The following is a 25,576-nucleotide window of genomic DNA, read 5'->3' on the forward strand; positions in this document are numbered from 1 at the left end:
AGCCCCTGGTCTTTGCTTTATTATATAGCATAGACAATTAAAGCCTTTAACCCAATATACAAATAGGGAAGTCTCTGATACAAAGCCACTCATCTGAGGCATAAATTGGATTCTTCATAAGAGTGTACACCCTACATCATGCAACAGTCAAGGGTGTGGGGAAAAGCTTAGTGTTGAAAAGATCTTATTATTAAAAGATCTTAGTATTAGGAGATCTTAGTATTAAGAGAGTGGGAAGGGCTCAGTCCCAAACCGAGCCTTAGGCTACAACTCCGCCAGCCTACAACCTGTCTCCCACACATAACATTTCCAGAGGCCAGAGCAGCCTGCCCAGGCTCTCTCCTGCTCCTGCTTCTGTCCTCAGCCCTTCTTTGTTATGCTGTCCCCAGCTTTAATAAATGTACTCTCAAGATTAAAAAAACAGCCTGACCAGGTGGTGGCGCAGTGGATAGAGCATACGACTGGGATGCAGAGGACCCAGGTTCGAGACCCCAAGGTAGCCAACTTGAGCGCGGGCTCATCTGGTTTGAGCAAAGCTCACCAGCTTGGACCCAAGGTCGCTGGCTTGAGCAACGGGTTACTTGGTCTGCTGAAGACCCGCGGTCAAGGCACATATGAGAAAGCAATCAATGAACAACTAAGGTGTTGCAATGTGCAACGGAAAACTAATGATTGATGCTTCTCATCTCTCCGTTCTTGTCTGTCTGTCCCTGTCTATCCCTCTCTCTGACTCTCTGTCTCTGTAAATAAAGAAAAACATAAAAAAACAAAAACAAACAAACAAAAAAAACTGGCAACATACAGGTGTCACCTTTCCCAATGTCCATGTACACACAAACAAGTGTAAATAAGTAAATGTAGTGGTTTTGTGTGTACATGTTATAAGAGTGGGTTTACAGGTGTGTGTACAGAAAACAGTTTATTGTTTTTTTCTTATTTTTTTATATTAACTATAAACCTACTTTCTACCCACCTTGAATGCATATGCAGACAGGCATTAATTGCACATGAATAAACATTTGTGTGCCTGTATACATGCATCTTTTTTGAAAAACAAAAATAGGTTACTACTATTGAAGGTAAACTGTAATTGAAAAGTAGAATAAAACCAATAGGTTATTACTATAGTATTCATATTAACAAACCAGTTTAACACTTAAAAATAGACCCTGTGTCAATAAATATAGATTTATATTATCATTTTAATATTTAGTTTTAAAGTTTATTAATTTAATCTCATATAATTAGGTATTAATATTGCCAGTTTTTTATTCATTCATTCATTCCACTCTCATTTAAATATCCTTACATATATATCTTTTCTTGACTTCCCACAATTACTATAAGAAAAACTAAGAGTGTGGGGCTAAACTACCCGTTTGAGACAAATGCTTTCCAAAGCAACTGAACCAATTTATTCTTCCATTAGCAATACATGATTTTCTACATATCCACAATGTCACCAAACTCTCACATTACATACGATTCATTTTTTCTGAAACATTTCAAAATAGGTTGTACATATCAAGCCCTTTTGTTCTAAGAATATTCTTTAACATAACCACAGTACAATTATCGAATTGAAGAAAATTAATTTTGATAATATTTCAGTTTGTATCCCAATTGTGTCTATTATCCCAATGACTTTACAAAAATAAATGGTAGTTTTGTTTCTCTAGACCTTTACTATTTACCACTTATGTGTTTGTGGTTTTTTTTTTTTTTTTTTGCATTTTTTCTGAAGCTGGAAACAGGGAGAGACAGTCAGACAGACTCCCGCATGCGCCCGACCGGGATTCACCCGGCACGCCCACCAGGGGCGACGCTCTGCCCACCAGGGGGCGATGCTCTGCCCATCCTGGGCATCGCCATGTTGCGACCAGAGCCACGCTAGCGCCTGGGGCAGAGGCCACAGAGCCATCCCCAGCGCCCGGGCCATCTTTGCTCCAATGGAGCCTTGGCTGCGGGAGGGGAAGAGAGAGACAGAGAGGAAAGCGCGGCGGAGGTATGGAGAAGCAAATGTGCGCTTCTCCTGTGTGCCCTGGCCGGGAATCGAACCCGTACCACTTATGTGTTTAAAAACATTTTTTATTGAATTTGCTATGCTGACATTGGTTAATAAGATTATATAGGTTTCATGTGTTCAATTCTATAACATCTGTATATTGTATTGTGCATTTACCACACAAAGTCAAGTTCCTTCTGTCACCATTTATTCCCCCTTTACCCTCTTCTTCCTTCCCTCACTCTGCTTTCCCTCTCATAATCACCATACTGTTGTCTGTGTCTACGAGTTTTAATTTTTTTTGCTTAATCCCATCACCTTTATTACCCAGCCCCACCAACTCCCACTCCCTCTGACAGGTCAGTCTGTTCTCTGTATCTACGAGTCTGTTTCTATTTTATTTTGTTCATTAGATTCCACATATATGTGAAATTATATGGTATTTCTCTTTCTGTGCTGGCTTATTTCACTTAGTATGATTCTCTACAGGTCCATCCATGCTGTTGCAAAAGTTAATATTTCCTTCATTTTTACAGCTGAGTAGTAGTCAGTTGTGTTAATGTTGCACTGCTTTTTTCCCACTTATCTACTCCTGGGCATTTGGGCTGCTTCTGAATTTTGGCTACTGTAAATAACGTTCCAAGGAACATAGGGGTGTATACATTCTTCCAAATTAGTGTTTCTGGTTTCTTCAAATATTATATATACCCAGAAGTGGAATCACTGGGTCATAAGGCAGTTCCATTTTTATTTTATTTTTTTTAGCGAGAGATACAGAGACAAAGAGAGACAGAGAGAGGGACAGATAGGGACAGGGAGGAAGGGAGAGGAATGAGAACCATCAATTCTTTGCTGCAGCACCTTAGTTGTTCATTGATTGCTTTCTCATGTGCCTTGACCCAGGGGCTACAGCAGAGCGAGTGACCTCTTGCTCAAGCCAGCAACCCTGGGCTTCAAGCCAGCAACCTTTGGGCTCAAGCCATTGACCACAGGGTCACATCTATGATACCACATTCAAGCCAGATGAGCCTGTGCTCTAGCAGGCAGCCTTGAGGATTTGAACCTGGGTCCTCTGTGTCTTAGTGCGATGTTCTATCCACTGTGCCACCATCTGGTCAAGTGAGGTAGTTCCATTTTTAACTTTTTGAGGTAACCCTATACTGTTTTCCACAGTAGCTGCACCAATCTGCATTCCCACCAACTATGCAGGAGGGTTCCCTTTTCTCCTTATCCTCATCAATACTTGTTGTGTGTTGATTTGACAATAGCTATACTGGCAGGTGTGAGGTGATTTCTCATTGTGGTTTTAATTTGCATTTCTCTATTGATTAGTGATGTTGAGCTTTTTTCATGTCTACTGGCCATCTGTATGTCCTCTTTAGAGAAGTGTCTATTCAGGTCCTTTGCCCAATTTTTGAACTGGATTGTTTATGGAGTTTTTTGTTTTGTTTTGGTGTTGAGTTTTATAAATTCTTTATAAATTCTGGATATTAAATCCTTATCAGATATGTCATTAGCAAGTGTTCTTCCATTCAGGTCAACACTCTATCCACTGTGCCACCACCAATCAAGCTCTTTTTATTCTTTATGGTTTCCTTTGCTGTGCACATTTTAGTTTGACATAGTCCCATTTGTTTATTTTTCTTTTGTTTCCTTTGCCTGACGAGACATAGAAAAAATATTGCTACAAGAAATGTCCAATATTTTACTGCTTATGTGTTCTTTATAGTTTTTATAGTTTCGAATCTCACATTTAAGTCTTTAATCCATTTTGAGTCTATTCTTGGTATGGTATAAGAAGGTGTTCCTTCCTTTTTTCACATCTGTCCACTTTTCCCAACACCATTTATTGAATAGACTGTCTTTATTCCATTGTATGTTCTTTCCTACTTTGTCAAATATTATTTCACTACAAAAGTGTGGGTATATTTCTGGGATCTCTATTCTGTTCCATTGATCTATCTATCTCTCTGTTTTTATACCAGTACCATGCTGTTTGGATTATGATGGCCTTGTAGTATAGTTTCATATCAGTTAGTGTGATTCCTCCAACTTTGTTCTCAAAATAGGTCAAAGACCTAAACAAAAGTGATACAACTATAAAATTCACATTAGATAGAATACATTAAATGACCCTGGATTGGACAATAGATTCCTAAATATGATACCAAAGTACAGAAAATAAAAGAAAAACATAAAAAATTAAGAACTCTGTGTATCAAAAAACACTATCTGGCCCTGGCAGGTTGGCTCAGTGGTAGAGCGTTGGCCTGGCATGCAGGAGTCCCGGGTTCGATTCCCAGCCAGGGCACACAGGAGAAGCGCCCATCTGCTTCTCCACCCCTCCCTTCTCCTTCCTCTCTGTGTCTCTCTTCCTCTCTTCCCCTCCTGCAGCAAGGCTCCATTGGAGCAAAGTTTGCCCCGGCGCTGAGGATGGCTCTGTGGCCTCTGCATCAGGCGCTAGAATGGCTCTGATTGCGGCAGAGCGATGTCCCAAGGTGGGCAGAGCATCGCCCCCTGGTGGGCATGCCGGGTGGATCCCAATTAGGCGCATGCGGGAGTCTGTCTGACTGCCTCCCCGTTTCCAGCTTTGGAAAAATACAAAAAAAACAACCAAACAAACAAACAAAAAAACACTATCAAAAAAGTAAAGACAAGCCACAAAATTGGAGAAAATGTTTGCAAATCATACATATAATAAGGGTTTAGAATACAAAACATTTAAAGAACACTTATAACTCAACAATAGAAAGACAAAAACCTAACTGGGAAAAAAAAGGGCAAAGGACCTGGACAGACATTTTTCCAAAGAAGATATACTAATGACCAATACGTACATGAAAAGATGCTCAACATCATCTATCATTAGGGAAATGAAAATCAAAACCACAACGAGATACCACTTCACACACAGCAAGAAGGCTATAATTTAACAAAATAAATAAGGATAATAACAAGTGTTAATGAAGATGTGGAGAAATGCTGGTGGGAATGAAGAATAATGCAGCCACTGTGGAAAGCAGTTTGATAGTTTCTCACACAGAATTATCAGATGATCCAGCAATTCCACACTTAGGTATACATCCTCCCCAAACCAAAAACAAACCATCCAAATAAAAACTTGTACACCAAGTGTTCAGAGTATTATTCATAACAGAGAAAAGTGGAAACAACCCAAATGTTCAACTGATAAATGGCACTCAGTCATAAAAAAATAATAAGTACTAATACATGCTACAACATAGATGAACCTTGAAAACATGTCACTGCACTTTCCCAAGTAAGACGCACCTTCATTTTGGGGCCTGAAATTTGAAAAAAAATTTATTATATAAAGTTATTGAACTCAAGTTTTATTCATCATAACATTCATACAACTCCTCTTCACTGTCAAAACTCCCGTCCATTAGCTTGTCCTCATCTGTGTCTGATGATGAATCACTGCCTTCAACAATGAGCGCAAAAACAAGTGTGAAAAGGCGGGAAATGCAAGTAAAAAAACTACAACCACTGTCTAAGACACACCCAGTTTTTAGTCCTCAAATTTTGGTGGAAAGTGTGCGTCTTATACATGGGGAAATACGGTACTTTAACATAAACCTTATTCTCTTACCTTGATTACTGACAAAATATATAAGGAGGTTTCTATACATACCACAGATATAGGACCAAGCCCTTCTTCTGGTGCCTACTAAAAGATGAGAGTGCCAATAACATTTTTAAAAATTATCCTTTGGTAACAGATTAGAACGTTACCAATGCTATTCTGTAAAACAGACTTTCTGCTTTTCATACTCGGCATTATCACCTCAGTGCAGGCAAGGGTGTGTCTAAAAGAGTACAACCACATTACTGTCCTTCCTCATTATAATAAATAAGGAAGGTATTCACCCTTCATGAGAATATAAAACAGGCTTCCAGTTCTTTTTTTTTTCTCAATAGAAACATGTTTAAATCCTTTGCATAACCCCTAAATCTCCCAAAGACCCAATCTTCCCTTCCTATCACTGTAATTTCCTATACTAACAGATTTTTTGCAAGAGTACACTGAATCTATTTCCACTTCAAGCCCATCATTACCTAGAACAGTACTTACCTTAGACATACGCTGAAGCTTACTGAGGAAACAAATGATAGATATCTTAAACAATCAAAATTAAGGCCTCTATTGAATTTTCGAGGCTAGTGGGGCTGGTACAGTTTGGCACAATTATTGCCGTTACTGAGCTCTCTCTAATTTTGTGCCAGGCACGGAACTAATAAAGCTTTCAAAACTGTTTCACTTAATTCTCACATCTGATAAGTATTTCTGCATTTCATACATTAAAATGTATGAAAGCCCGACCTGTGGTGGCTCAGTGGACAAAGCGATGACCTGGAATGCTGAGTTCGCTGGTTCAAAACCCAGGGCCTGCCAGGTCAAGGCGCATATGGGAGTTGATGCTTCCTGCTCCTCCCCCACTTCTCTCTCTCTCCGTCTAAAATTCTAAAATAAATAAAATCTAAAAAAAAGAGGCTCAAAATTTCCCAAAGCCATGCCTTTAGTGAAGCCTAAGTGATCTCAGTGTTTGCAATTCTGACTTTTGACACTAAGTTTTATTCCCAGTTGTCTTCCTAACTGTGGCCTTTTCCCCATCTCTCACTATTTCCTCAGCTTCAGCTCTTCACTACTGTACTTCTCTTATTTCACAGCTCTCCTAGGCAATTTCACTTCCTCCCAGGGCTGTAACTACACTCTATATTAGTGTTTCTCAATCTTTTAACACTTTTTTTTACAAACATAAACTTCTTGTGCTCTTTCTGTAGTTTACGTTTAAAAAATAGGTTGTCTTTCCCAAATAGAAATTCTCAGGTTGAATATGTTTGTTCAAACTACACCTCCTCCTACTGTTAGATTCAGGGAGTACTGGGGCTGCCAAAGAGTGTAACTATTGAAGGAACAGTAAGTGCTGATATGGCTCTTGTGAGGCTGGGAACAAAGAAGGTCAGAGACCCTTATCAGAAGTTTAGGTTTGAAATTCACCACTAAGCTAAAACTGGCCCCTGTTGCTATGGTGCCTGTGACTTCCCTAGCCAATAGCTAAACTGCCACATCTGCTTCTGTACTATGCTTGCTCACTTAGGATATATAAGGGTCTGGCTGTAAGCTCCAGGTGCGGCTTCCGTTTGCAGCTCCTTGTGGGCACGGTGTCTCTGGACACCTTGGGAGTTCGCCCCTGCGCAGGTTAAACTGGCCAATAAAGTAACATCTTAACTCCTGAAAGTCTCCGACGTTTGTTCTCATACCCAGTGGATGCTACACTACCTATCAAGATCGGATTGCCTGACCAGGTGGTGGCGCAGCAGGTGTCCACCTGGGACTCTGAGGATACAGGTTTGAAACCCTGAGGTAACCCGCTCAAGTGCCATCTCATCTGGGATCATAGACATCATGAACCCATGGTCGCTGGCTTAAGCCCAAAGATTGCTGGAGTCCCCCTCCCCCTCCCTCGTCAAGGCCTGTATGAAGCAATCAATGAACTAAAGTGCCCCAACAAAGAATTGATGCTTCTCTTTCTCCTTTCCGGTCTGTCTCCCTCGCTAAAATTATATATCATATATATCAAATATATATGATATATATGATATATAATATATATGATACATGATATATATACTATATATTATATATATGATAACCTGTACAACACTCCGGTGATTGAGAATCAGTGATTGGTCTGTGTGATGCCTCTCAAATCAGTCTTCCCTCTCTTTATCGCACTCCCAGATATCTCTCCTGAGTTACAAATATTATCAATTATCTACTAAAGGTAGTTTCATGACTGTCTCCCCAGGCCCTTCAACAGTAAGTCTTCCACAACATAACTCCCATTTCCCTAATCAAGCCTGAAGGTATCAAAAGCCACCTTTGTGTATGCTTTCAAGTAGCTATTTTCGAAACGGAGTTATCGGCACTGACTTCCCTGAACTACTAGGTCAAAAATCAACCATTAAACAGTGAGTGCCTATTATGGCCATAAGTTAAGAAATGCAAAGGAATACAAGATTAAATCCTCTTCTTACTTGAGTTTACAAGCAGAAACATACCCAAACCAATTTCTTTTCTTGTGCAGCGGTTTCCCGTTTACAAAACAAAATCATTATACTTTACAAAATATTTTAATTTAATCCAAACTATAATCCCGTCAGTATCTCCATTTTATAAATAAAAAAACTGAGACTCAAAGGGTCAGGTCATTTAGCCGAGGTCTTAACAGGCTGGCAAGTGGGCGGTCCAGACCCGACACCCTAGACTTGAGACGTCAAATTTCACTATTATGGTTGAAATAAACTTTCACGCAATAAAACAGGTCCGGGTAAAGCAGAGGTTTAAAGAGTAGCTCCCAAGTCAGGTATCCAAGGGCGCCGCAGGCGGGGGCCTCCCGGCGGGACGCTCTTGCATGCCCCGGGCCTCTCCACGCAGCAGGTCTCTCTGCGGCCTGTCTTCAGCCCGCAGGGTCCGCGGCAATCGCGGGAAAAGCCCGCGCTGCGACTCCAGGCGCGCCGAGCAGGGGCTGTCTCCCCGCCCAGGCCGGCCCAGGCCGGCCCAGCCCGACACAGCCCGGGCTCCGTCGCGGCCGCCGCGCCTCCGGACTCCTGCACAGTCGACCCGCCAGAAATCAGCGTACCTGGTGGAGGCGGCTGGACCGCAGGCGATCCCGGACACCCAGAAGGCGGGATGACGCTGGTGGAGGGCTGGACCGACCTCGGCGCTAACTGCATCCACTACGCGGATCAACACGGAGCCACACTGGCTCTTCAGGGAAGCCGTAGGACGCCAAGCAGCGAGCGAGAAAGCGCGAAAATGAGACCGGGCATCGCGGTGGGGGGCGACTAGGAGACCGGACCGTGGGGGCGGGGCACGCGGCTCGAGGAGGCGGGGCATGAGGGCTGAACGTGCAGCGCGAGGAGGCGGGGCATGGAGGGCGGGACGTGCAGCGCAGGGGCGGGGCATAGAGGGCGGGACGTGCAGCGCGAGGAGGCGGGGCATGAGGCAGAACGTGCAGCGCGAGGCGGGGAGCAGCGCGCGGCGTGCGGCCGCGTGACGCGTTTTCAAATCTTCAACCGCCACAGCCCACTCGTTGGTGTTTTCCCCTTCCTCCTCTGCGCCTTGAACCCTGGGCCGGCCCCGGAAACCCGGCGAGCCGACGCGCTATCTCTGTTGCGTGGGTGGGGTAGTCTGCGGAAGAAGACGGGCAACCGGCGGGTTGACGGGCCTCGAGGGGCCGTGTTTTCTCGGCCACCCGGCCCAGCGCCCTCTCGGGGTCCAGCATGTAGGTGCCGGGCGGCTGCCATGAACCCCGGGGCCATGAGGATCCACAGCAAGGGACAGTTCCCGGGTACGAGCCCCTTCTCCGCCGGCATCCCTTGAGTTCTTTCCCTTCCCCTGCTCCCACCGCCCAGTCCTTCCCTCTCTCACTGCGGTCCCTGCTGCTTTTCCGGCTTGCCCGTCCTGTTGTGGCCTGAAGGGCAGGCTCCGTCGGCTCAGGCTTCGCCTGAGGAAAGGGAACGGCCCAGGCCCGGGCCTCGCGCTCCCTCCCAGGCTCCGGCGGCGGCCCCCAACGCCAGGCGGTGCGGCCCGGGAGCTCGCCTGGGCTCCCGGCGAGGCAGCCACGCGTTCCGCGGTTGGAAAGCGGATGTGCTTTTCGCTTCAGGATTAAGTCGGGTGATTGTGGGTGGGTTTTGGTCTTACTCTTTTATGTCCTGCAATCATAAACTTGAAAGTATTTGCGGTTCGAATACATTGCTGTTTTCATATAGACAAACAAAGGCAAGCTTCCATTTTCAATCTTTGTAGATCTGTATTTTGTGTACATATATAATACATATATGTTAACTTCCACTTTATGAATAAGTTGTGTTCTAAAAGTAAATTTTTAAAGCAGTTTGAATCTCAGATCTCTTTTCAAAGGAAATAATGAAAGAAATGGTGATTTGGTCCCTCAAGTAGACCATTTAGTTCTTAACAGATAGTCAAACTATATGAAACTAAACCTCGAGCATTAAGGACTAGGTCATTCTGGGTAACAGGTTTTTGCATTTCTTGTGTTTAACGTTTTAAGCACCGGTTTTGAGTGTTCAACAGAATGGCGATGCTCCAGACATATTTGTTGAATGACCACCCGGTGAAATTTATACTCTAAGGAGGAAAATCTTTGAATAAAGTTTTATATAGTTCGCTATCTTAAGATATAAAACACAAACACATGAATATTTTATTCACTCAACTGTTGGCTGTAAACAATAATTGTTTCACAATGTAGTATTTGTTAAAACATAGGTTATTTTGCCGTTATCCTAAGTGGTACTACAAAGAGAAATGAATTAAATTGGTGGGATAAAGATTTTCCCCTCTGATATGATTGTTGTATAAAGAACTTTATAAAACAGTAGAAATTTTCTGTCAGCAAAAAATATCTAATTCTAAATTTTTGAACAGGTGAAATCCAACTCAAAAATGAAAAAAATAGACCATCTTTGAAATCTCTGAAAACTGATAACAAACCAGAAAAGTCTAAATATAAGCCACTTTGGGGAAAGATATTTTACATTGACTTACCTTCTGTCACCATATCTGAAAAACTGCAAAAGGACATTAAGGATCTGGGAGGGGTAAGTCAAAATCAGACACTGACAAAAAAAGGAAAAATGTGTAACCAGTACTTTTTAATATGTAGTCATCTAGTTTGTTTATTTTGGAAAATTTATAAGCTTATAAGCACTAAGGTCAAAATTTTTATCAGTTGTATATTGTTAATGGAAAACTACCTGTTTTAACCTTTTGTAGCCTTGACAAATTTTAGGTCTTCTGTGATCATTCAGTATAAAATTCACAAAGTGATAAGTGAGACTCCAAGTCCTGATGGAACTGCTAATTGTCTTCTCATTGTAATATGGGGATGTCTTTCAGATAGCAGGACTCCTGGCTTGTGATTATTGGGGAGCTACATAAATTTGTCTTGACGAGCATATACACAAAGAATGTTGTTTGTTATTTACAGAAGAAGGAAAACCTAAGAATTAAAATTGTGCTTGAGTGATAAAAGTATCAACAGAATGAATGTCCTTAGGGGAACAGGGGTTTGGATTAAGAATGTGGGAAACCTGCTTTCCTACCTCTTACACATTGAATAAATGATTAAGAAGTTAGAAAATTTGGGTAAAATTCTAAGATTTTCATAGGATTAAGGTTAGTATTAGGTAACTTTTAGCAAGTAGGGCTAAGATTTTATTCATTTATTTTCTAATTCCTGTTTAAAAGGTTTTTACTGCACTTTGAGTTGTTAAGGTTGACATCTGGAACAGATCCTGTCATTACTAAGATAGAAATTTTCAGAGGAACAATTAACAAGTTTCTTGGAATTGTTTATTTTTGTGATATTTTACTTAATTATCTTTGGAAAGCTATTCTACTTTTTTTTTTTTTTTTTTTTTCTGAAACAGGGAGAGACAGTCAGACAGACTCCCACATGCTCCCGACCGGGATCTACCCGGCACGCCCACCATGGGGCAACGCTCTGCCCATCCTGGGCATCGCCATGTTGCGACCAGAGCCACTCTAGCGCCTGAGGCAGAGGCCACAGAGCCATCCCCAGCGCCCAGGCCATCTTTGCTCCAATGGAGCCTTGGCTGCGGGAGGGGAAGAGAGAGACAGAGAGGAAGGCGTGGCGGAGGGGTGGAGAAGCAAATGGGCGCTTCTCCTGTGTGCCCTGGCCCGGAATCGAACCCTGGTCCTCCGCACGCTAGGCCGACGCTCTACCGCTGAGCCAACCGGCCAGGGCTCTACTTTTTTTGCTGTTCATTTTCTTAGAACATTATAATACACTTTGTCATAGTAGTAGCATATATCATAATAACTGTATGACTGTATTTCTTATTCCTAAAAGTCATATTTATAGGTCTGCTACTTTCATTTTAGAAATTAAGTAGTACTTCAGGGTCAGGAGAAAGTGAATGGCTGGCCCAGGATACGATTAGCCTCCTAATTCCCAGACTAACATGTTACTGCACTATTCTGTTCCTCTAGCAATTAATCTGATACAATTTTAGCAGCTTTCTCATATAAGATGAATAACCATTAACCCTTCAGATCTAAATCAGTAATTTTAGATTTGTGTTTTTAGCAGTGGAACACTAACAAAATCATATTCAGAAGTCCAGTGGGTAAAACCAGTAAAGAGGAAAGTGCTCTAGCTGAAATAGCAGCATAGACTCTAATGCAGGGACTGCTTGCCCTGTCCCCCTTTTTCTTCTCTCAGTCCCCATCAGTTCCTGAGGCATTTGCAAGAAACAAATTTTCAATTAACTTTTAGTTAGATAATAGAGACTTTGGTTTTATACATTAAAAGTTTGTATCCTCTAGTGGTTTGAAGTACACCAATGAAGTGAGGGGCATATTTTAAGGGTCTGAGTTTCCAGATTCCCCCCCGTGCTGCTGATTTTCCACTAAATTTTATTTATTAACTTTATTCCTTAGTTCCTTTTTGAAAAAAAAATTTTTTTAATCAAGTTCTGGTCTACCCACACTCTATATTTCCAATAGTTTAGTGATACCCTGATTTCTGTCTCTAGCACATTACCATTTCTATCATAAACAGACTTTGTTGGTCATGCCGTTTCTTCATAAACAGACTTTGTTGGTCATGGCTGGTTTGCTCAGTGGATACAGTGTCGCCTGGCATCTAGACGTCCCTGATTTGATCCACTGTCAGAGCAAACGTGAGAAACAACCATCTGCTTTTCTTCCCGCCCCCTCTCCCTTCTCTCTCTCTTCTTCTCTTGCAGCCAGTAGCTCTTTTGGTTCGAACATTGGCCCAAGGCACTGAAAATAGCTCGGTTGATTAGAGCATCTGCCCCAGATGGGAGTTGCTGGGTTGCTGCATGCGGAGTCTGTCTCCCTGTCACCCTTCCTCTTACTTAAAACAAAACTTTGTTATGAAGATCTAGTGAACTATAAAGGAACTTTGACGTCTAGCCACTAAGAGTTTTAGATTTAAGTTCTATTTAGTTGAATAGGTATTCCTTGAAAAAATTATGCTATGAGCTATGAGTTAACTGTTTAGGATTACTTAGACCTAGTTTCATTTTGTAATTTCTCTTGCTTCAGTTACCATTTGTCCTTTTCTTTAATTGTTCACTTTGTGCATTTGTTTTCTCTAGTCTTAATGAAGACCTCTAAATCCCCCATTTATCTGGAGAGTGCACTATTGACAAATTTACCCACTGAGAGCACGGCAGTGAAGTCTGACATAATGGGGAAATATCTTTAATTGTGACAAGGAAAGTACCTATTATAAAACCATCTAAAAAGGACATGGCACCAGCCACATTTAGGTCCATGTCTAAACAGTTTGGACTAAAACAGGGTAGTTGGAGAAGAATAGAGATAGAAGGGCAGATACCTTGCCATATCATGAACTTGAAGACAGTTACTTGATTGATGTTCATTATGACATTGAGTCATCACAGAATAACAATAGCCAATAAATTGAAGACCATGATAAAACTAAGTCAGCAGTACAGGACATAGTATTGTTTCATTAGAGTCAAAAATAAATCTGGTGTCCACTTTCCCTCAGCTAGGTAGAAATGGTATGGGTACAACTAATTTTAATACAACATAGAATGTCAAGAAGGGGGAAAGATTCTGTCTGCCCGAGGAATCTTGGAGGCCTTTTTATAGACACTGTTGAACTCAGTTTTAAAGAATGCTTCTGATTTTGACATAGAAACTTATTCAAAAATTATTCTGCCAGGGTCTTCCATATATTCCAGCACTATTGTAGATGCTGGGGATGCAAAAATAAGTAAGGGGTAGTCTAGTCCTATAGGAATATTCTATGGGAACATCAGTCACCTAAAGAAATAACTGACAGTATAGTATTATCAATACTTTGACAAATTAAATAGAAATTGACATCAGGACAAAGGGGAAATGATTGACTGCCTTTAGAAATTGTACCAGAGATAAGGTTTGGGCTGAGTTTTGAAAGCGTAGTCATAGACCAGGCATAATGAGCAAACTAGAGGGAAAACATATTCAAAATATATGTCTGGATGGTTTGTTTGAGCAACTGCTAATATTACACAGTATGACTTGAGTTTGGGATTTAGATGGAGGACATAGCAAGAAACGATGTTATTTTGGTGCCAAACTGTAAATGATATTCTACTAAAGAGTTGTAACAAGCTTTAGAAAAAGGAAAACCAAAGAGGTGTGTAGTACTAGCATAAGAAAAGACCATTGCAATAGAGAACAGAAATCAGCCCTCACATATAGTGTTATTTGATTTTTCAACACCATTCTGTGGGGAAAGGACACTCTTTAAAACAGCCAATGTAGGAAAAATGGATATCAACATACAAATAAATGAAATGTTACCCTTATTGTACATCATGTACTAAAATTAAATTGGATTAAGATATGAACATGACCTGAAATTCTTAGAGGAATGTATAAAGAAAAGTTTTCATGACATTGTATTTGGTGTTGATTCCTTGGACATGATACCAAAAGCAAAGGAAGAAATTAAAAATAGATAAATTAGACTTTATAAAAATGAAAAGGGCCTGACCTGTGGTGGTGCAGTGGATAAAGCGTCGACCTGGAAATGCTGAGGTCGCTGGTTCAAAGCCCTGGGCTTGCCTGGTCAAGGCACATATGGGAGTTGATGCTTCCAGCTCCTCCCCCCCTTCTCTCTCTCTGTCTCTCCTCTTTCTCTCTCTCTGTCTCTCCCTCGCCTCTCTAAAATGAATTAAAAAAAAAATTAAAAAAAAATGAAAAGGTTTTGTTCATCAATGGACACTATTAAGAAGGTGAAAAGACAACCCATAGAATGTAAGAAAGATATTTGCAAATCATATCTAATAAGGGGTTAGTATCCAAAATATATAAAGAATTCCTACAACTCAACAACAAACAGCGACCTGATTAAAAAATGAGCAAAAGCCTGACCAGGCAGTGGCACAGTGGATAGAGCATCGGACTGGGATGCAGAGGACCCAGGTTCGAGACCCCAAGGTCGCCTGCTTGAGCAAGGAGTCACTCGCGCTTCGGGAGCTGCCGCCCCATTAAGGCACATATGAGAAAGCAATCAATGAACAACGAAAGTGCCACAATGAAGAATTGGTGCTTCTCATCTTTCTCCCTTCCTGCCTATCTGTCCCTCTCTCTGTTTCTCTTACTTGAAAAAAAAAATGAGCAAAAGACTTAAATAGCCATTTCTCCAAAGATTTAAAAATGGTCAATAAATACAGGAAAAGATGCTCAATATCACCAGTTATTTGGTAAATAAAATCAAAACCACATGTGTTACCATCTCACTTGCATTAGGGTGGTCACTGTAAAAAAATATTAGGATGTGGGGAAACTGGAATCCTGTGCACTGTTGGTGGGATTATAAATGGTGCAACTGCTGTGGTAAACAGTATGGGGTTCCTCAAAAAAAAAAAAATGAAAAATAGAATTGCCGTATGATCAAGTAATTCCACGTCTGTGTATGTACCTAAAAGAATTGAAAGCAGGGTCTTGAAGATACATTCATATACCCATGTTCATAGCAGTGTCATTCACAGTAGCCAAAAGGTGGGAACAACCCAGTGTTAACAAATGAATGGATAAACAAAATATGGTATGTATGTACTATGAAATATCATTTATCCTTGAAAAGGAGTGAAATTCTTATCCCTGGTACAATGTGGATGAACCTTGAAAACATTGTGCTAAGTGAAATAAGCCAGACACAAAAGGACAAATACAGTATCAGATTAATAGGAGGTACCTAGAATAGTCGGATTCATAGAACGGAAAGTAGAATAGAGATTTAAAAGGGGGGAAATAGGAAGTTATTTAATGTATACAGAGTTTCAGCTGGAATGATGACAAAAAAGTTTTGGAAATGTATAGTGCCAGGTGATGGTTGTACAACATGAGTATACTTAATGCTACTGAATTGTACACCTGAAAATGATTAAAATGGTAAATTTTATCATTTTAAAATGTGCAGGAGATTGGATGTCTCTTTAAAAGTTGGAAACTGGCCCTGGCCAGTTGGCTCAGTGGTAGAGCATCGGCCTGGTGTGCAGAAGTCCTGGGTTCAATTCCCAGCCAGGGCACACAGGATAAGCGCCCATCTGCTTCTCCACCCCTCCCCCTTTCCTTCCTCTCTGTCTCTCTCTTCCCCTCCAGCAGCCGAGGCTCCACTGGAGCAAAGATGGCCCAGGCGCTGGAGATTGCTCCTTGGCCTCTGCCCCAGGCGCTGGAGTGACTCTGGTCGCGGCAGAGTGAAGCCCCGGAGGGGCAGAGCATCGCCCCCTGGTGGACAGAGCGTCGCCCCTGGTGGGCGTGCCGGTTGGATCCCGGTCTGGCGCATGCGGGAGTCTGTCTGACTGCCTCTCCCTGTTTCTAGCTTCAGAAAAAATACTAAAAAAATAAAATAAAATAAAAGTTGGAAACTGGCAGTGCTAGGGTCATGTATTTATGAAAGTGAAAGTATTTGATGTGTAAATTGTTTACTTATATTCCTGCTGGATCTTGTAGGCATTTGAGTTTGTAATCCTTAGAATAAATAAATGTGGATACTTTATTTACTGTTTAATGAAAATGTTGTTTAGAAAAAGAAAAAGGAAGTAGTGATTTGCATTTAACCGAGAGGGGGCCACCTGGCTTTAGAAGCACATTCTGCTTAATGCTTACATGAATCTATTACATACTTGGCTTCATTTTTTAAATTGTCCCCATTTATATTGTGGGATCCTATGGAAATTAGATATAGCTGTTTAAAAGTATTTTAGAAGTTTTTAGTTTTTTTTGTTGTTGTTTGTTTTTTAAGTGAGAGGAAATACAGAGACAGACTCCCGCATGGGCCCCGAGCGGGGATCCAGTCCATCCAGCTACCCCCTTCTGGGGCCGGTGCTCTGCCCATCTGGGACAGCTTGCAACCCAGCTGTTTTTAGCACCTGAGATGGAGGCTCCACGGAACCATCCTCAGTACCCAGGGCCAACACTCAAATCAATCAATCAATCAAGCCAGGCTGCGGGAGGAGAGAAGGTGGGGGGGGGGGAAGCAGATGATCGCTTCTTCTGTTTGTCCTGACCAGGGATTGAACCTGGGACTTCCACATGCCAGTTTGATGCTCTACTGCTGAGCCAACTGGCTGGGACGTTAGTATTTATTTTTACTTATTATAATTTTCCTGCCCTTGAATGAAAGTGATCTTTGATCATATTGACTTTGGTACATGTGTTTATAAATTCAGGCATGTTAGTAGCAGTTTTCAAACATTTTAGGAAAATTCTCTTCAGGTTGTCTTACACTCTTAAGGGTTAGGTGTTCTCACTTTCCTGTTAAAGTCCTGTGGAACAATGTTACAACTGATTTTTGAACTGTTGTCCAGTAGGGAGCCATTAGCTTCATGAGCTTATTTAAAATTTAGTTGCTAGTCACATTAGTTACATTTCAGATACTCAGTAGCCACATGTGACAAGTTATTACCATGCTGGACAATGCTTATGAACATTTCTGCCATTCAGTAAATTAAATCATGGACTTAAACAGAATACCTGTGTTCAAATTCTGTTATTACTACTGGCATAACCTTAACCTTAAGCAAGTCACTTCTCTTCAATTTTGTTTTCCACAAAATGTGGCTAATATTAGTGCCATGGGGCTGTTATATAGATTGAATTAAATAGGATTATGTGTAAAGTACTTGAAAGTAGAATCTGGAATCTGCTGTTCATACTGGAATTCTCATTGTATTTACTTAGAACTCTAGGTTCAGAAAAATACTGTATAAAAACTACCGATATATAAAATATTGAAATGTATCAAATTGGGATCTCTGCTTAGCATATGAAACAGTTTGACTTACATGAGTTATAAATACTGTGTTTTCCTTTAGCGAATTGAAGAATTTCTCAGCAAAGATATCAGTTATCTTATTTCAAGTAAAAAGGAAGCCAAATTGGCACAGACATTTGGACAGATTTCTCCTGTACCAAGTCCAGAATCTGCATATACTGCAGAAACCACTTCACCTCATCCCAGCCATGATGGAAGTTCATTTAAGTCTCCAGATTCAGTAAGTCTCTAAAAATACTTTGAGACTCAGAAAGGTAACCACCTGGGAACCTCTTGATTGTCAAGAGCAGGCTGGCAGCAGAGTTCACTTAGGTAGAACAATGTCTACATTATGTGTAGCTTTCCATTCAGTAAGGTTGCCGTCTGATAGAACGGTGATTGTTGTCTAATAGTGCTTGTGTAGTTATACTCTGAATGCTAAAATGTTCTATTGCATTTAGGAATGGCTTTTATTTCTTAGAGTAGTTTACAGCTTAAAAAAACAACAACAGTGGATCATTGTTTTAAAGAAAAAAATTGAAATACTTTGTTTATTGGTTTGTTTTAGAGTGAGGATTAGCAACTATGGGCACTGGCCAAATCTAGCCTTTTTTTTATAATTTGCAAGTTAAACATGCTTTTACATTTTCAAATTGGGGGTAAATGAAAAGAACATCATTTTGGGACAAGTGAAAATTACTGTATTTTTGCTCCATAAGATGTACCTGATCATAAGACACACCTAGGGTTTTAAGGAGGAAAATAAGAAAAATATTCTGAACCAAGTGGTGTGTTAAAATATTTAATAAAATACTGTATTTTTTGCTCCATAAGATGCACAGGCTTTTTCCCCTCCACTTTTTGGGGGAAAAGTGTGTCTTATGGAGCGAAAAATACGGTATATGAAATTCAAATTTCATTATCCACAAATAAAGTTTTATTAACATAGCCATAACCATTTGTTTACATATTGACTGATTACTGCATCCAGTCAATACAGAAATGAAGAGAGGCAGAATTAGAGGGTTGGGATAGAGGCTGCATGGCCAGCAGAACCTAAAATGTGTAGTCGCTTGTCCTTCACAGGGAGTTTGCCAACCCCTGTTCTAGAATTGCTGACATCATACCCCTTCCACTCCATTGCCAATAAGTTGGAAGGTATAGTGAAAAATAAATTGATTTAATTGGGTGTGGAGAAGAGAATAAAAACTAAAATGTTTATCTTATTTTTAGATTGAAATGTGATTATTTTAAAGTATCCTTCTAAACTTACCTAGAACCATTGGGAAGCAAGAAAAATGGGATCAGGATGAGGAATAGAATAAATAGTTACATAAGAGATGTCACTTAAAAAAGTGACAGATGTATAGAGGGAAAATGCCAAAGGAGATGAGATCAAGAAAGGTTCATACATCTTCAGTTAATGCTTTTTTGGAATAATAGGATTATACACCAAAGACTAGTTGCACAGTAGTTGTTCTTCATAGCATTTCAACTGCTTTTTTCTAGTGCTTCATTTCAAAAGTGAAATACCATGTAAAAACAGAATATGCAGTTAACTATATTCTTAGATTTTAATGGAAAACTAAAAGATTAATAATGAACAGTTCCAGAAGAACCCAGATATATTTTTATTGTTGTTAAATAGAATTTACTGTAGAACTGACCTTGGGTCTCCACAACATTCAGTTGAGCAGTTGAGTTTAGTTGCTTCACCCTTCCTCCCCCCAAATGAAAGAAAGGAAAGAAAATAAAGAAACAAACTTTTAAATAGGAGATTATTTTGCAAAGGCCCTAAGGAAATCACTTTATACCATACTTTATTTTGTTGATAGTCATTAAGACTTGTACAAATAGAATTTATTTATTTTAGATTTTATATTTATGTTAAAATGTATCAACAAATTGTATCTATTTAGCTGTTTTTTAATCTTTTCAATGAGGCACTATGTTACAACTTTTTATGTTTGATCTCTGGTCTTTTATAGGTGTGTTTGAGCAGAGGAAAATTATTAGTTGAAAAGGCTATTAAGGACCACGTAAGTAGGAACTTAAAAAATAACTATATCCTTTTATTAAAAACTCAGCTGGAAAATGGAGATGTTCTTGATATTTCTTTTCTCATTTTAATAGAAAAAGTCTAAATATCAACACATACATGATTTTAAATAGAACATACTCAACTTTTTATGAAGAAGTATCTCCATCTTGTGGCCTTTTAAAGTATTACTAGAGACTTCTGAAGCTTATGACATTTTTGTATTTTTAAATGGAGTAATTCTTGAAATTATTTAAGTAAAGCTACAGTGTACATTAATTGCCAGGAGTATGGGAATGAATTAAGCTGAATTGATTTTATAAATTCCAGAAGAAAAAACTGATGTCATTCTTGTTGTAACTATAGGGTCTGTTTAGTGACATTGTTTTAAATTTTTAAACTCAGTTCATCTAAAATAGTAGTTTCCTAGAAAATATCAAATTACTATTTATTTTTTTTACAGGATTTTATTCCTTCAAACAGTATATTATCAAATGCCTTATCGTGGGGAGTAAAAATTCTCCATGTTGACGGTAAGGATTTTATGCTTGTTTTTTGACAGTATTTTAAATTAAGTGTCTTTCTATCCCTTGTTTCTGAACTTTATACCTAGAGAAAAATCTAATTGTAGGAGATGCCTGTTAACTGCAAAGGTAAAAATGCTAATCTTAAACCCTTCTTTATTTTAATTAAGACATTAGATACTACATTGATCAAAAGAAAAAAGAATTGAATTTACTCAAGAAGTCAAGCACTTCTATAAAAGATGTGGTAAGTTATTTTCTTTAATTTTTAAGTTAAAGTGGTTAAGCTTGGTTTTTGTTTACATTATCTGTTGCTTGTTTTTTAGGGGGTGGGGCATTGTGAAGTAGAATATATTCCCAAAATATCCTAGGGGTAAGCCTGTGTTCTATACATGTTTGTGTTATTTGAATAAATTGTTGTGTATCATTTAACTTTAGGATTTATTTCTGAGGTAACTGTTGTTGTTGAGATGGTGGCATAGCTTTGTTTCTTGTTTGGTTGCTGCTGCTTTTAACAGATACTGTTTATTGTGATGGAAAACACCACAGATTATTCTATTGTGTGAGAAGTTCCTAGTATAGATCATATGTCAAATAGGTTTTGACTATGTATTAGACATTGTAAATGTTATGTTGTGGATTCCAGATCTTTTATAATACTCTGGAGAAGACTGATTTTGTTGTTATTGCTGTCACTGTTTTAGGAGGCAGTCATCAAGTTTTGTTCAAACTCTCAGTTCTGTCTCAATTTGTGTAGGAGGCAGGTCTAACCTCAGAATTAGTTTCAGAGACTTGTATGGAGCTTTTTGTTTGTTCTGTATATGCATCACTGCATCACTTATACATTAGTCTGAGACTTGGGCATTGATTTGAACCTTAGTTCCAATTTTCAAAGCTTTTGCTTTGTGTCTGTCCTTAGAATATGCAGCTTAGAGTTAAGCCTGGTACTTATGTGGATTTGTACAGGGAATTGGGGCTACCCTTCCTAACGTTCTCTGTGCTTTCCCTTGCTCTCCAGTCTGCAGTGGCCCTTTTCCTAGTTCATTTGGTCAGAAAGTTAAGGTTTCTCAATTTTATTTGCTTGTAGTACTGTTACAGTTGTAGTTTAATAACTGAGGCCCACCCAAAGGGCAAAACTGTGGGAGAAAATAAGTCATAATACAGCAATTCTCTGTAATTTTTGTACTGTAGGAGCCTCTCTCCCAATTCTTTTTTTTTTTTTTTTTAAGATTTTATTTATCCATTATAGAGAGGAGAGAGAGAGAGAGAGAGAGAAAGGGGAGAGGAGCAGGAAGTATCAACTCACATATGTGCCTTGACCAGGCAAGCCCAGGGTTTTGAACTGGCAACCTCAGCGTTTCCAGGTTGACGCTTTATCCACTGTGCAACCACGGGTCAGGCAACCCCAATTCTTTCTAGCCAGAAAAAAAGGGGTTTGTATAGGAGATGTAGTTACTGGCTTCAGTATTCCCACCAACTCTGACAATAGGTCATCCTTAAGGCAACATCACAAGAGAAAAGATAGTACATTGGGAAATTTATCCACTTAAAGGTAGACTCTGGTCTGACCAGGCGGTGGCACAGTGGAGCAGGCATCCCCAAACTGTGGCCCCCTGAGGCCATTTATCCAGACCTCCGCCGCATTTCTGGAAGGGACACCTTTCGTTGGCAGTCAGTGAGAGGAGCACCGTATGTGGTGGCCCTCCAACAGTCTGAGGGACAGTGAAGTGGCCCCCTGTGTAAAAAGTTTGGGGACCCCTGGGAGTGTTGGACTGGGATGCAGAAGACCCAGATTCGAGACCTTGGGTTCGCCAAGCTTGAGCACGGGCTCATCTGGTTTGAGCAAAAAGCTCACCAACTTGGACCCAAGGTCGCAGGCTCCAGCAAGGGGTTACTCAGTCTGCTGAAGGCCCACGGTCACGGCACATATGAGAAATCAATCAATGAACAACTAAGGTGTCACAATGAAAAAAACTGATGATTGATGCTTCTCATCTCTCTCCGTTCCTGTCTGTCTGTCTCTATCTATCCCTCTCTCTGACTCTCTCTCTGTCTCTGTAAAAAAAAAAAAAAGGTAGTCTCTGCAAGTTTTTACTTCCTTTAACAATGTGCCTACTTTTGTTTACTTTTCATCTGCAGGTAGTTGCATATTGTATTTTGCTCAGAGTTTTTAGTTGTAATCAGTGGGATTTATTGATTATATTAGATGTATTCCACCTTGACTGGAATAGATAAAGTTTTTAAATAATTCCTTTGTCCTGTTTATCACAAAGGTTCTCCTGAATAAGGGCATAAAAATACCTAACATGACTATTTTTAGGTTATTTCACAAACTGTATCTTTTCCTTATTGGTTGATTTCTTTCTGTGAAAACAAAAATTATAGCTAGAACACAAGATACGAGTTGGGTGTATTGTAAAAAACAGCTTGTATTACTAAATTTTGATTCCAGTGGTTAAGATCTTTAATTCTTGAATGATAATTTCTTCTTATTTCTTTGGCTGAGTTGATTTTAAAAAGCTAGTTTTTCTCATTTTTCCTCACAAAACCAAACTATTCAGACTTTTGTTTTTTATATAGTTTTTTTCTGTGTGTGTGTTTTTTTTAATATGAGGATATTGAGCACAACTACAGTTGCTATTTTCACTATACTTTCAAAACCAATATTTTCACTATATTATTTTTTTTAGGGGAAAAAAGTAGGTATTGGAACACAGAAAACAAGAAGTAAGTATTTTAATATACTTAAATGTGTTTGCTTTGCTTTAGAAAAGACAGTTTTCTTAGAAATCATATTAACTCTTTTAACCCTTGAATTTTCATGTACATCCTCACTCAAAGGGTTAACAAAAAACTCACTACTCACAGGGTTAAAAAATGACTTACTCAGTAGTTACTAGCCTTTTTAAGAACCTGCACCCTTGTGACAATGTTATCAGAATGTTTTAAATGAGTTAGTAATATACATGCTTTCATTATAAGGTAAAGTCAAGGTCCAAAAGTGATTCTGATTATTATAATTTTGAAGTGATGCTCTAAGGAATCTGTTCTAATCAGTATGATAGAAAAATACCTGAAACTAATTTAATTTGTATTGATTTCCGGCACTGATAATGCTGCTATGTCATGTTGCTTATATGAATAATTGGAGGAAATGTCAAATTTCAGTTTGAGGTTATGAAAAATAAAAGTTATTTTATTGCAGCTCTTGAGCCTCCTGAGTTCTCTTCATATATTCTTTGGAGGATCCATTTAGTTTCAGAATTTCAGAACGTAAACAGAGCTTCTGTTATTTTTAAATGGGTTGACATTATAAGATAACTCACTTGAGACTTAAAACTTCTAATTGAATTAAAATGGATAGTGGGTACATAGTTTGGTGTGTGTGTGTTTTTTAAACCAGAGTAGTTTTGTTTAAAAAACAAATTCCTGCTTTTATAAGTATCTAATATTTTTTATGTTTTCAAGCAGGTAGACTAAAAAAGCCTTTTCTAAAGGTAGAAGATATAAGCCAGTAAGTAGTTATGTTTATCCTCTATGATTTAAATATAATATCAAAAGAGTAATTAAGGTATTTCTATCAATACTTTTAGGTCCCTTTATGTTAGATTTATATTAAACAAATTGCACATGGCACAAATTATAGAAAATAGCATTAATTAATTTGTTCTTAAGAACTGAGTTTAGTTTCAGTATGTTATAAATAACTAATTCCTTGAAATATCTAGTTTAAAATGATCATGTGACCAATTCATTATTTTTAATATTTCAAATAACTGTCTTCTGGGTAAATGCAGTAAGTACCATGTGATTATAACAACTGGTTAACAGTTGCTTCCATATTTGTGAAAAAGAAGTTATTAGGTACTATTTGAAAGTACAAATCTGAATCTAACATTTTGTTTGGTGGTTTTTCTAAACTTACTCTGACATTTAATAGGATAATCTTAATGAAGATTAAGGTATAAGTAAATTAAGTTGCTGTGGGAGAATCAGATTCCTTTCTCTTGACTTTCCAGTTACCAGTTAGACATAGGTGATTAATTATTCAGTTAAACATGTAATTAATTTCCTTGAGTACTTAGGTGAATAAACATCTGTTGACTGCTTTTGTTTATGAAATGTGTTACTGTGGGAAAAAAATGCAATTCAAAATTTGGCCTGGAGAGGCCATCAATAAATGGAAAGGCATTCCATGATCATGGATATGAAGACTTCATATTGTTAAACTGTCAGTAGTACCCAAAGTGATCTACAGAGTCATTATATTTCCTATAAAAGTCCCAATGACTCTTTTTGCAGAAAGAAAATTCTATTCTAAAATTTGTAGGAATCTCATAGGACCCTGAATACCTAAAACAATCTTGAAAAGGAAGAACAAAATTGAAGGTCTACACTTCCTGATTTCAAAACTTAGTACAAAACTACAGTCATCTAAAGAATTTGGTGTTGATATAAAGACAGATATATAGACCAGTTGGATAGAATAAAGGGCCCAGAGTAATCTTTACATGTATGATTGAATGATTGTTAACAAGATGCCAAGATCATTCAGTGGGGAAAGGATAGTCTTTTTAACAAATGGTGTTGAGAAAAGTAGATAACCACATTCAAAAGTGCAAAGTTGGATCTTTTATACCATATGTAAAATTAGCTCAAAATGGATCAAAGACCTGAAACTATAAAATCCTGGGGAAAAACACGGGGAAAGCTTTATAAATAGGATTTGGCATTGATTTCTTGGATATGACACCAAAAATACACGCAACAAAAGACAAAAGAAAGAAATTAGGTTACGTCAAAATTATAAATTTCTGTGCACCAAAAGCCGCAACAGACTGAAAAGGCAACCCATGGAATGGGAGAAGATATTTTCAAATCATGTATCTAATAAGATGTTAATGTAAAGAAGTCAACGACAGAAAATCAAATTACCAGATTAGAAAAGGGTCAAAGGACTTGACATTTCTCCAAAGATATACAAATTGCCAATAGGCAAAAGAAAAAAATTTCAACATCACTGATCATCATAGAAAAGCAAATCATTACACTGCTTTACAGCTCACACCCATTAGGATAGCCACTATCAAAAGTAATAATAACAAATGTTGGTGAGAAGTTGAAATTC

At 39.0% G+C, this 25,576-nt stretch overlaps 2 protein-coding genes across 4 annotated transcripts in view; one reads left to right on the forward strand and one right to left on the reverse strand.

The window, feature by feature from the left end:
• The window catches only part of SLC25A40 (solute carrier family 25 member 40), a 37,880-nt gene extending 28,981 nt beyond the window's left edge, over positions 1–8,899 (reverse strand). For both annotated transcript variants that reach the window (XM_066240202.1, XM_066240201.1), the window contains exon 1: positions 8,674–8,899. The gene's annotated coding sequence lies outside the window, so the exon portion shown is untranslated. The remainder of the gene's footprint in view (positions 1–8,673) is intronic.
• A 185-nt stretch (positions 8,900–9,084) lies between these two features.
• DBF4 (DBF4-CDC7 kinase regulatory subunit) overlaps positions 9,085–25,576 on the forward strand; it is a 30,820-nt gene continuing 14,328 nt past the window's right edge. The window contains exons 1-8 of one of the 2 annotated variants that reach the window (XM_066239643.1): positions 9,085–9,384; positions 10,485–10,657; positions 17,948–18,127; positions 19,875–19,925; positions 20,388–20,457; positions 20,619–20,695; positions 23,139–23,175; positions 23,917–23,962. In XM_066239643.1, coding sequence (XP_066095740.1) covers positions 9,339–9,384; positions 10,485–10,657; positions 17,948–18,127; positions 19,875–19,925; positions 20,388–20,457; positions 20,619–20,695; positions 23,139–23,175; positions 23,917–23,962 — 680 coding nt within the window. In that variant the 5' untranslated portion in view covers positions 9,085–9,338. The remainder of the gene's footprint in view (positions 9,385–10,484; positions 10,658–17,947; positions 18,128–19,874; positions 19,926–20,387; positions 20,458–20,618; positions 20,696–23,138; positions 23,176–23,916; positions 23,963–25,576) is intronic. The other variant, XM_066239644.1, reaches the window with a different exon arrangement.

The sequence above is a fragment of the Saccopteryx bilineata genome, chromosome 7, assembly GCF_036850765.1.
Source record: "Saccopteryx bilineata isolate mSacBil1 chromosome 7, mSacBil1_pri_phased_curated, whole genome shotgun sequence".
Classification (NCBI taxonomy): Eukaryota; Metazoa; Chordata; class Mammalia; order Chiroptera; family Emballonuridae; genus Saccopteryx; species Saccopteryx bilineata.